This window comes from Centroberyx gerrardi, chromosome 9 (genome assembly GCF_048128805.1).
Source record: "Centroberyx gerrardi isolate f3 chromosome 9, fCenGer3.hap1.cur.20231027, whole genome shotgun sequence".
Taxonomy (NCBI): Eukaryota; Metazoa; Chordata; class Actinopteri; order Beryciformes; family Berycidae; genus Centroberyx; species Centroberyx gerrardi.
Window position 1 is genome coordinate 23,979,317 of NC_136005.1, and position 12,331 is coordinate 23,991,647.

The 12,331-nt window shown below is 45.3% G+C and overlaps 1 protein-coding gene across 1 annotated transcript in view; it reads right to left on the reverse strand.

Annotated features, from left to right (window-relative positions):
- The window catches only part of ror1 (receptor tyrosine kinase-like orphan receptor 1), a 129,684-nt gene that overhangs the window by 38,269 nt on the left and 79,084 nt on the right, over nt 1–12,331 (reverse strand). The window contains exon 2 of the mRNA XM_078285739.1: nt 1,840–1,908. Within this exon, the coding sequence (XP_078141865.1) occupies nt 1,840–1,908 (69 nt within the window). The remainder of the gene's footprint in view (nt 1–1,839; nt 1,909–12,331) is intronic.

Here is a 12,331-nt window from a genome sequence, read left to right on the forward strand (position 1 = left end):
CAGACAAAACAAGTGGTGCAATCACCATCCATCCATCAGATAAGAAACAGATGTGAGCCATGGGCCCGAGCTCAAAATGACACACACAGAGATACACTTTAAAAACACACACATGCACACTTTGTTGGATTTCATATTTCATGTTGTTATGGAAAAATAAAGCTGTCTCTTTGATTTGTTTGGAACTATTCCTCATTGTATTTATGGCTTTATAAACATCCTTGATTGGTAACAATAACCATTATCTTGACTAAACTGCTCAATCAAGTCCAAAAGCTACCGTTTCCCGTCTTGCCTGTGTGTTTATCGGTGTCTGTTTTTATGTGCACAGAATCTGTTGTGGGACGGATGTTGTGGGAGAGTTGGCCTCGCAAGAGAAGCATTCAGCAAACCAGAGAAAACGAGAGAGCAAACACAGAGGTCAAGTTCAATAAAGTCTCTTTTATTGAGGTTCTACTAGGTCAGGGTATCTTCATGGGGACTAGGCGGATGTGGTTCCCCTTGGAGAAGAGAAACAGGGGAAAGGGGGAAAGATTAACTCCGGGCAACAATGTGGAGAAAACACCCAGAAAACCTTATGGTTCTGACTCAATAGTTCCTGCAGTACTACTGACAGGAGAACAGCAGTTTCAAATGCTTCTTAAAGCAGCATCTGCTCATCAACCCAAGCAGTGGTAAGAATCCTTATTGATCAAGGGCTGGTAAGGAATAAGCTGCAGTTGATTGCTGACCTAGTCTTTGTGGGAGAAGCAAGAAGCCTTTAAGGGGTTTCCATCTCCAGATTGCATCCCACAGTCATTCCCCTTGGGGGTTTGGACGAGGTGGAATGCAGCATGTTAAATGTGTCTTGATAGTTTTCCAAAAGCCTTTCAAGCGTATGAAGCCTGATTTATAGTTGGGCGTCTAAGTGTCACCTTTGCTAGGCTACTAGTCTGCAGTGCTGGCGCAGCCTGCAGAGGCTGCTGCCGTAGCTGATGTCCAGCTCTCCAAAATTGTAACTGCATGTAGGACGCTGCAAGAACTGTGATTGATCCTCTGAAACGCTTCGCTTTTTCTCTGTGCTTTGTTTGTTAGAACGGAAGTAATAAAAACTTGACACTGCCATCTAATGTTTCGGCAATCTATGTGCAGACCTAACAACGCAAAACTATAACATGCTCACACCGCCATAGACACCGCAAGCAAGCTACGGTGTCACTGCTGAACTATATTTCAGCCTTAAGGCATTGTTGAAGTAAGCAACTCCTGGGAGAGCTTAACCACAGTGGCTAGAGGATGCTCTGTGAAGGGAGGGCTCTCTCACCCACATAACCATCTCAGTCAGACAGTTACAGGCTTCTGCTTCAAACCAATTTCTTCATTGACAGTAGCCTCAATAGACCAGAACGCAATGCAGCCACAAGACATGCTGTGTTATGAGTAAGAGGTGAGTAAGAGGTGCTGGTAACTTTTTTTAAAGAGCTAAAAGTAGGTCACTGGAAATGCAGCGCACCTGTAGCTGCATTCCCACATGTTGCGCGGATCATTGGGTAATCCCTTCCATCAATTATCCACCCCAGTGCTGCTGGGAGGACGGGAGTTGTCTGGGGTGCTGAAGGTGAGCATTCAGAGAGGATGTGCCATTTTCAACACATCATTGAGTGTAGACAATACCACTTGGTTTACAGTTAAACACAACGTGTATTAATAGCACCATGAATGTGTCAACATGTTGCTTGTAACAGATCTGTTCACATCTACTGTTTGTTGGGAAGAGCGGTGTTGTCTGGATCTGCACTCATGGATGTGTTGAAATTGAGACATGCTTGCGTGTGTGTGTGTGTGTGTTCATTCCCTTGCCCTTACCATCATTAGACATGTTCCATGAAGTGGTAGCTACCACACTGGGGTCTTCGGGAAACTCGGACCCTGTGGACAAAGGAAATGGAGCGGTCTATTAGCACGTTCCTGCATCTGGGACTCTACCAAAACATATAGAGAGGAGGGAACTTTTGACTTTAATTAGCTCTGTTGGCATTTCACTGGATGGATGATGCACTCTCCAGTTAAACTTTATTTATTAGAAAGTATTTACAGTATTTCTGCTTTACTTAGGATATAGTAGAGAGCTACAGGAAAGATGAAAGCAAGAAAAGGGCAAGCAACTCCAATATATAGCGCCAAGGTTACACTGTTATTGCCCAATGCTGCTTTATATATATTAATGATGAAATAAGCAGGGTTGTGAGTTTTCAGTCTTACAGTAAATGCAAAAGATAACACACCATTGGGTTCAGCATTGTACTCTGTACTGCTAGTACAGATCAAAGGGTTGAATGTATTACAGGCAGCGTATCACCGAGCCATGTGGACCTAATGCTGCGTTATTACCAGCTGACGACAGCAGCGCTCTCTGCTTTTCATTACTGGAGAGGAGAGACAGAGAAAATGGACTCTGCACTCCCACAGGCCTAAAGGTGAGTCTTGACAAATGAAAAATCTCTGTGTAAGTGTGTAAGACACACTGTTGACGAGGCTGGAACCCAAATCAACAGCTTTGTCTGCACTGATAAGAATGCAAGCATCAGGGAACTGACACACACTCAAGACAGAATTATCCCTCCTATACAATAATCCACACATGCATCAGCGAGTTTTTAATTTAAGGCTGGCCCATTGTGTGTGTGTGTGTGTGTGTGTGTGTGTGTGTGTGAGAGTTTGCGTGTGTTGTTGCAGGCTGGGATAGTTTAACATGATGAATGAGCAAAAGTGCTGACAGCCAACTGAGGGCATCTCCTCTAGCACCCTGCATTCACAAACACATGTAGAAATGTGTGCATGCGTATGCACACACACACACACACACACACACACACACACACTGTATATGTTTCAACAGTAAAATTAAATGGAGCTTGTACTAAACATTACTAAATCGATTCTTGAATTGATTGGCCTTCTTGCAAATCTGTAATGTTTTGAAATAGACCCTATTTCTCAGTCAAGCAAAAGATAAAGCCCTCTAACCTTCACACATCCTTGTTAAGTGTGTGGCATGCAGGGTGACAGTCAGGGCGCGCGGGGAGAGGGGACCGTCTGCAGTCTTACAGCACCAGGCGCCCGACACAGGGTCGTGCTAATTGGGTGATAATTTGTCGTTTAACGCGCACCGTGTCAGGACGGTAACGACTGTGCGGCGCTGGTTGTGAAATGAGCTGTGTTAATGAGCAGTGCTTTGGGCCTCCCTGCACCTGTTAGCAGGGGCGTCTGGAAGGCTGGCAACAGGCTCCTTAACAACAGGCTGGTTCCTTTAGGAGTTACGTTCAAGAACGGTTTAGGGAGTTTAGGGAGAACATTTTTGACATCTGAGGCTGGACATTAGATGCAGGCATTTGAATTGATTAAGGTATTTTTGTATTTCACTGGAAGCATTAGCATGGAAACCTGCGCACCTAGTTCTGCTGTACTGTGTCTTCAGTTGTATCTATTCATTATGCCATCTTTTTACTGACTTGGTAAGCCACTGTAATGGTTTTTTTTGTTATTATCTTCTTCAAATGACAACTAATAATCTGTGCTGACAAGGGCTTGCCACCCCCCGTTCAGATTTATACTTTTACTACTTATTTCCCATGCTGCTGTCACATCTCCCAGTTACTAGGAGCTATGCTATGGGCCCAAAATGACATGCTAGCTTGTTCCTGGAGGTTCCCCACATGACGTGTATTTTACTGAGCCTGGGTCCCAGGGTGAGTCTAAATTTACTTTGCGTCCTGGGCTGACAAAATTTAAGAACCCCAGCGCTCTGCGGTTTACAAGGGAGAGAGGAGAGGGGACGATGCGGCCCACTAGCTTCACTGACACACAGCTAGCCAAGCGCAGCCAGGTGAGAGTTCAATAGCGGGAAATGGACATGGGAAAAGAAGGGAACCAAGGGGGAGAGGAAGAGGGGGCGAGGGGAGGGGAGAGCGGGGTAAGGCGTATCATGAAGTGGCCTATAAAAGGGGTTCTACATTGGGGAAAGCAGAGCCACACACCTTAGAGAAGAAAAAAAAATGGGAATTTGAGGAGGGCTTAAACTTTGGTGAGTGTTCACTAGCTCACTAGCAGGGAATTTATTTGTTGCTTGACTGACAATATTAGCTTAAAATTCAGGAACAAACAGGGACTATTGGTGGCCCAAGCGATTTCAATGGCAGGACTCTTGTAGATACAATTCTAGGGAAAGGTTTGCCCAGGAATAGGAATCCACCGAGATGAGAGGATATTCTCATTTTTTCTATTTCTCTCTTTCTCTTCCTCTTTATATCTCCTTTATTTGGGTCACATCTGTGAGCAAGCCCTCTTTCATTGAGACAATCATCTGGGGTAAATTGCAGGGTAATTTTGAGATTAGCTTTCTAAAGTTTCTCAGCAACAAAGGGAAGCAGTTGTATTAGAGCCATTTGTTAATGAGGGCCTAAAAATAGGCACCTTCACAGTGGCTGGTCCTGGGTCAGTTCAGATCAGTGGTTCTTGACATTGCAGATCTGGCCCAGAAATGGATCACAGGCCTGTTTCTGATGGTTCCCCACATATTAATTGGACTTGTGCATTTGAAGGAACCTGGTTTACCAAATTGGTTTAAGAAGCCTTATCTAGATAACAGCAAAGCAAAGGAAGAGAGACGCAGTTTCTCTTAAGTCTCTTAAGGCTTTCTTAAGTTTGAGCGCAAAACATTATGCACATATGGCTGCACCCACATGCCCACAAGCAGTCATTTACACATACATGCAAACACACACACACACACACACACACACACACACACACACACACACACACAGACACACACGTATAAAGGCAGATGCACTTAAGGTATTTTGCACCTGTAGAGCAAACTGTCTAGAGACTTGACAGAAACATTTAAAAAGGTTTCAAATGCTTGAATGACTTGCGGTGCACTTGATTTAAGTTGCCAGACACTTAAACAGCCTGAAAAGTGGACGCATCACTTGCATAATAACAAATCAAGCACTCCTCATGTTTCCTCAAATGATTGGTTGACATTCAACGGTCTCTGGCTTACATGAGAATCTGGCCCCCTCCTTATAATTGGCTGTTGATAATATTGCTGTAATCATTTCATGCGTGTGTGGGGGCAAAATTACCTCTTGGAATCCCCCATTCATGAAACGGCTCGGAGACTCTGTCCGCATCTGTCCAAGACCGTTTCGTGCTGTCTCGTCAGCCGAGAGCCTAGCCGCCTCTAAGCTGGCTGTCTACCATTTCACATCGCTTCCATTTTAACAGCCAGCACACAGTTTCCCTGAAGTACGTTTGCACTGATACCATCTCTGTCCATTGGCTTTTAATAGAGTGACGATTATCTCAAATGCTTAAAACCCTGAGCTTAATTTCCCCTTAAGGAGCTTCAAAGGTGAGAAAAGCAATATAACTTGGATCACAGGTCAAGCCATGCGTATATTTCTATAGCAAGTCTCTAGTGATACATGCAAACCTTAGAGGCCATTTTGTTATGGCAGTGACACATCTCCATGAAAAATCAGGACGTCTTAAGACCCTCATTATAGTATCACTTTTCCCTTTTGGCTGGTACGTTGAGTTTTGGAACCTCTCCTTTCATTTACAATTGAGCGCCAGTATGCTGATGGCAAAGCATAAATGGTTAACACTAAGGTGCCTCGGAGAACTCCAGACGTCAAATCTCCGCACAGAAAGTTCCATGAGCGCAGCGTCTGATCCCCATCCAGCTGCATTTGGCCGATGATGATAAAAATCACACAGGGACACGAGCTTAGCCCATATAAAGGTCCCCGATTTTGCGCGACTTAACTGTGACAGCGCCATATGGGATTTGCTACAGAACTTCAAACTCCGAAGCATGGGAGGGGAGAGAGAAGGGAGGGAGAAAGCAAGGGACTCGGAGGGGAAAGAGGAACCAAATCAGAAATGTTCAATTTGAGCGGTTATGCGTAGCAGCTAATACACTGTTATATGGTCTGGGGGGTTGAGCCTGGAGCCAGGGTGGTTGGTGTGGTGAGTGAGACTGATGTATGAGCTCTCCCGCTCTGTTATTACGGCCTCTCCCTAGGTCCTCTTCCACTCCTATTAGCTGGAAAACTGACCTAACTCCTGGGGTTATCCTGGAGGAATGGCAAACCCACCATTTTTCACTATGCAGACTTCATATTTCTATCTTAAAGAGGTGAGGGGGAAGATGTGCACAGATTAGGAAAATTCAGGAATCATGAACATTTCCCATCCCTAATTTGCCTCTATTTGATCTGTCTCTCCATCTGAGTTTGTCTCTCTTCTTCTCTTTTTGTCCTCCCTCTAATCCCTCTCTCTCTATCCTCATCTTTTTCTGTTTTAGATGCTTTTATGGAGCAACATCTTTCATATGAGAAAATCCAGCCTCTTTGTCTTTCCACCTCCCTCCTCCATCCCTCTCTGATTTCCCCCCACTCTCTCCTCTCCCACCCGCGTGGCTCCCCGCAGGAAGAACTTAAAAAATATTTGTGAACATCTAGTCCCTCGATTACCCAACCGCTGAGTTATGACAGCGGGAAGAGAGAGTCCTGCAGCTAATGTCCCAGCGTTGCGTGCATCCAGAACTCCACTAAGTGCCATACGGGGCTCAAGCTGCCCTAATGAATTATTAGCGTAATTAGGCTCAAGATTGGAAACCAGTGGAAAGTTACGGTCTTGGCAAAAGGAGAGGGATTTGAGAGAATAAAGATTTTTCATGCCAAGGGAAAGAGAAGAAAAGAGTGGCGGAGAGAGAGAGGAAAAGAGAGGGAGGACTGCGAAGGAGAGTACAGGAGTTGGAGACAAATAGAGGGAAGAAGACATGGAAAGTGTGAGACTACAGAAAAATAGAGAGAGAGAAAGTGAAAGAGGGTAAACTCATAATAAACCCAGGATGAAGGCGCTCGTAAAATCTGCTTTTTAAGGGGTGGGCTTGCGTCCCGCTGGGCAGAGTGCAGGTTTGCGTTGGCCGGAGGATTAATCCACTGTCATTGTGTCAGATGTGAATAACTGCTACACTGCTCAGACCCTGGGCATCACACAGACAGAAGACTGACAGCCAGTTAGAGGGAAAAACAGAAGGAGAGGGGGATAGAGGGAAAAAGAGAAAAAGAGAGAGTGGGAAGAAACATATCTAGCTCTCACCTTAGCGACATAAAGTGAGGGCTTTAAGAACAATAGAGGAGAGAAGGCAGGGGAGATAGAAAAGGGATAATGGTGTGTACCTGTGCATGTGTGTGTGTGCATGTATGGATGTGTGTGTGAGTGTGCGTGTGTGTTCCCAGGCTCAACTAGAGCGTATAGAGGAATGAAAGCAGGTCCAAGCCCAGGGACTGGCTGTTCACCTGAGGACCTCATGGACCAAAGAACACAGTAACTAAATGAGCTCACACACACACACACACACACACACACACACACACACACATTGCCTCAGAAAGTTCTGCTCTGTAACCTTATAACACCACAGATGGTGAGAGAGAGAGAGAGAGAGAGAGAGAGAGAGGGAGAGAGAGAGAGAGATAGGGTGACAGGAGGCTGTATGACAAGGCCCTAGTTGGATCAGAACAATAGACAACAGAGGTAGAAAGAGCTCAGGTTCCACCAGACATTTGCCCTGACATGAAAAAGCACAGTAAAAAAAGAACCATTGTTTCAACTCAGAATCACACAGAGACCAGCAGCAGTGGGTAGTTTAAGTCAAGTCATACTACAGTTTTCTGTGAACTTTCATTTCACTGACAATTACAGTTTGGCTTGGCCTAAAATACCCAATAAATTTTGGACGGTGATAGAGTGTTTGTCTCTCTGGCTTCGGACGGACTCTTTAGGGAGAAAGTACTTGGATTTCCAACTTTTTTTTTTAACATTCAGGGGATTGAGCAAGATAGTGACATCGGTGTACTTTCTGGAGGCACAAATAAGTCCAAATCTAATGGCCATGAACTTTAGACAGAGTATCAAATCCACCTATTTCAATTGTCAAAGGAACAAGGAAACCTATTGGAGTGAATGAGACTTTGACAAGATTGCTCTTTAAAACAGCTTTGTACACTAAGCGGTGATCAGATTAGAATATGTCGCTGTACCATTCAGTAAACCTATCACACATCAAATCTGAAAACCACTTCAGAGGGTTTTTCAACTGCTGTGGAGCTACTTCAGATGAAACTTGAGTAAACTGAGAATAAACTAAAGCTGACACAACCAGTGCTGAGATGATTCCATCAAACAGCAGCCTGTCATGTAACCAAAAAGTATCTCATAGCAACAGGCCAACACAGACAACTGCAGCTGGCGTAAGCAAAGTCTCCTCTGTCAGTCAGGGTGGCACAGTCTCCGGGCAGAGTGGACAGCAGGGAGGCATAGTGAGTCAGGAGATCACCCTTCGGCTAGAGAACCCTGGTTCAAGCCCATCTGTGCTGAAGTGCCCAATCATACACAAACATACACCAAATCTGACGATGTTCACTAAGACAGGCTAACTGGAGCTTAGCATTTTATGTGTGTTAGTATAATTTCACAGAGCTCAGAGGAACGAGGCCACATGAGAGGACTGGGGTGTTGTTTACATGACGGTCTGGTGCCACGCTCAGCTCAACTCAACCCCTATGCATACGTGTAGATGAGGAGTACATAGCTGTAACCGGTTGCATTACAGCTGGTGGAGATGGGGGTAGCAGGGTGGAGGGGTGGTGGCTCGCACTATGTACACTGAAACTCAATAGCAGCTCCTTTCCCACAGCAAGGCCAAATTGGGCTAGTTTACCAGTGCCAGGGCCTATACTTAAAATTGTGTATGTCATGAGATTCAAAACACTATGAAGGCGTTGATATACAATATCTAATGTCTTGATGATACTTTGGTTTCTTTAAGCTTTATTATTTATTAGGATGCCCATTAGCTGACACCTCAGCGGCTGCTAGTCTTCCTGCGGTCCACACTAATACTTCGTACTGATGCACAATTTAGAGTTTCCAATCCAGATGACTTGCATGTCTTTGTATCATGGGAAGAAACCGGAGCACCAGGATGAAATTCAAACAGAGAGAGAACATACAAACTCCACACAGAAGGGGCTGGAGCCAGAGATAAAACGTGGGTCTTTAGCTCTCTGGGTTTGTCTCTGTTACCAATTCATAATCCCGGCTGGAGGCAATTTTGCCCATCTCCATTCCCTTAAAAGGTTGGCCATGCATTATGCACCTTAGTTTATATTAAGCTACAGTCCATCTGACAAATTATCTGTTTCATAGTCACAGAAATTTTGCTCCGGTAGTAACTGAGTGCTGTGCTGATGGGTCTGAGTAAACCCTGCCAAGCCCTGTTTGGCCCTGCAGTGGAAACCAGCAGTCTCTTTGGCCTGTTAGGTGAAACAGGCTAACGCACAAGCCCCTGCTGTCCCTGTGAGGCTCTGCAGTGGAAACCAGGCTAATGCGTAAGCCCCGGTTAGCCCGTTTTGGGTGAGGCTCCCCTCGGCTCCAGTTACCAGCGGTGTAAGCAGACCAGCAAGGAATGTGCACAAGCATGTTACCACCTACTGTGCAGCTCATCTGTTTTCACCTGACAGGCCGGGGACAAGTGTGTGTGTGTGTGTGTGTGTGTGTGTGTGTGTGTGTGTGTGTGTGTGTGCGTGCGCGCCTATAGGCACTCGACTCTCTGGCAAACCTGATCGCTTCCAAGCAGACAGGCTGAGCGTTGAGACCTTGACGTAATCTACAGAGGTAGCAGTCTGTCTGTGGAATGTGAATATAGTCATCTCACCTGCCTGTCGGTGTGTGACTTTATTGCATAGGATGTACAAGTCAGTTTACTGTGCAGAAAGAGCTTACTGTATGTCTATGTGCACATTCCATGCTGTGTCCTTTTGCATGTCTGTATGTGTGTGTGAGTGTGTGGGTGTGTGGGTGTGTGGGTGTGTGTGTGTCATGGCTCAGGTGTACAAAGCAAGATTTAAGACTAAAGCCATAGTCAGTCTGTCTGTCTGTGTGTGGGACATGAATATAGTCATCTCGCTTGCCTGTTTGTACGTGACTTTGCAGTATATGGTGTGCAGCCAGTGTATCATGTGTGCCTGTGTGGATAAGACAACATGCCATGTTGCATGCCTGCCCGCATACGTGTGCTGGACATTAACCTTGTGTGTGTGTGTCTGTCTGCTCAGGTGCAGCCAGGGACACACACACACACACACACACACACACCCAATAAGCTCATAGCCAGCATTCCCAGATTCCTTGAGGATGATAAATCCAAATAGGAGAGGCCCTGGCAGATGGAATCTGGGAACGCCGGGATAATGCCGCTGGATTTAGAACGTCACTCGGATTTAGACATCATGTGACGACGGCGGAGCTGGGCGCCGGTCCAAAACCATTCCGTACGTCCGCTGGAATTTCCTCGCTCGCCAGGTTGAATCTCCCCTTGTCTGCCGGACGCATAATGACTGCAAAGTGTTGGCAGGCTGGCCTAAATCAATCAGACTCATGGGTATTTAGGCCAGATATTATTAATCAAGTGCAGAGCGTGACCATTTCAAGCTAAGGATGTTTGATTGAAACGTCATGTCAAGCACAGTGATGCTGCAATTTGGAGAACATTAGCATTATTACCCACAATGCCGTCGGCCTGTCTTCCATCAGACTAGTGTTCACGGTTGCTTTCACTGAAAAGGCATGAATGGATTCAAATGCAGAGACACATTTGCAGACTTGCAGGGCAGCAGACCTCTTTCTATCTTTCTGCATACAGTTCAGATACAGTTATTATTGAATATATACATAAAATCAATTCACAAATTACAGTATGTTGCATCAACTATGCAAAGCTGTTTAAGCTCTGTTATACTCATGTTTTCCCCCAATTGACTTGCCTCTTTTCCACCACTGTATTGATTTCAACTGATTGACCTGAGCTGTGTAACGCGGACTACTGACTGCTGGCCCCTGGTTGCACAGATAAACTGTGCTGAATGATTCTGGGATGCTTCTGGGAAACTGGGTGTGGGACATCATGTCTCCGTCATCCGACTCTTAGTCAGCTCTCACTGTCTGACGCTGTACACTCAGCCACAAGAAATCTGATTCCAGGCCAGAGAGAAAGTGAGAGACAGAGAGAGGAAGTTAAAAAGTGAGAGACATACAGAGAGAGAGGAGAGGGAGAGAAGAGATAGAGACAGGCACATACAGAGGCCGAGACTGACAGAGAGAGATGAAAGAAAGAAGGGAAGAAACGCCAAGCGCGCAAGGGCTATTCATTCCAGTAAAAACTGTCCTGTGTTATTCTTATTCTCTGGTTTTCCAGCCCTGCGTTGGAGACCGAGTCTGGGCTGCCAACAGCGAGAGAGTCTGAGGCAAACAGAGAAGCTCGGAGCCATTCCAGCACGCTTCCCTGTCAATCACGCCGACGCTCCGCAGGAACCTCTCCTCATCCCAGGTTAGGAAAATAAGCGCCGGCATTCCTCCGCTCGTTTACAGGAAAAGGTAGCCGGCTAATGAGGAAGACAGGAGCACGGAGGAGAGAAAAGGAGAGGACAGATGAGATGAGCGGAGGGGAAGGGGAAGCGAGAGCACTTTGTCCCCACAGAGAGCGCCGAGGGCCCGTCCAAAGCCAGACAGACAAACCCACACTACCATCGTCCAACACACTTTCCGCTGCTGCAGAAAAAACATGATGTAGAGGCAGGGAATTAGACTGGAGCATTTCCACATACCATACCACATACTCAGAATATGCTGAGAGAATACATTTCAAAATATACACAAATAATAAATGTGTATTTGTACATTTAGATGACGGTCAAAATATATTTTTGTAGCACATTAAGAATAGATATACTTGCACATAAATAGGCAGAAAATGTATTTCTAAAATCTTTTAATTTATCTACATTTCCAAATGAAATACTATGCAACTATTTGTAGACAGTCACATATTAAGAGTGCACAATACTATTTGCAAGTAAAGGTGCTGCAAAACCAAGAGTGCTAAATAACAACCACGAACATGAACTTTAGCCTATATTTGACAAACCCATTTCTCTCTGTCTGCCCCTTTTTCCATGCAGTGCTGCACAGTGATGATGTATGAAAGCGAAAATCCACCCCAAAGCAGATTTTACACATGATCGTCCTGTGATTTCAGATAATTAAATCAATTTTGTGAACACATGTGACAGTGAAACCAATCTGTGATGTCAACATGAGAGAAAACCACCCAACACTGCCACTCTGGGCTCTGTTGTTGTGTGCAACGGACAACAACACAATGAAAAGTGGAAAATATGGGTAAATAAATCGGGGATAGCAGCTTTGAAGGGAC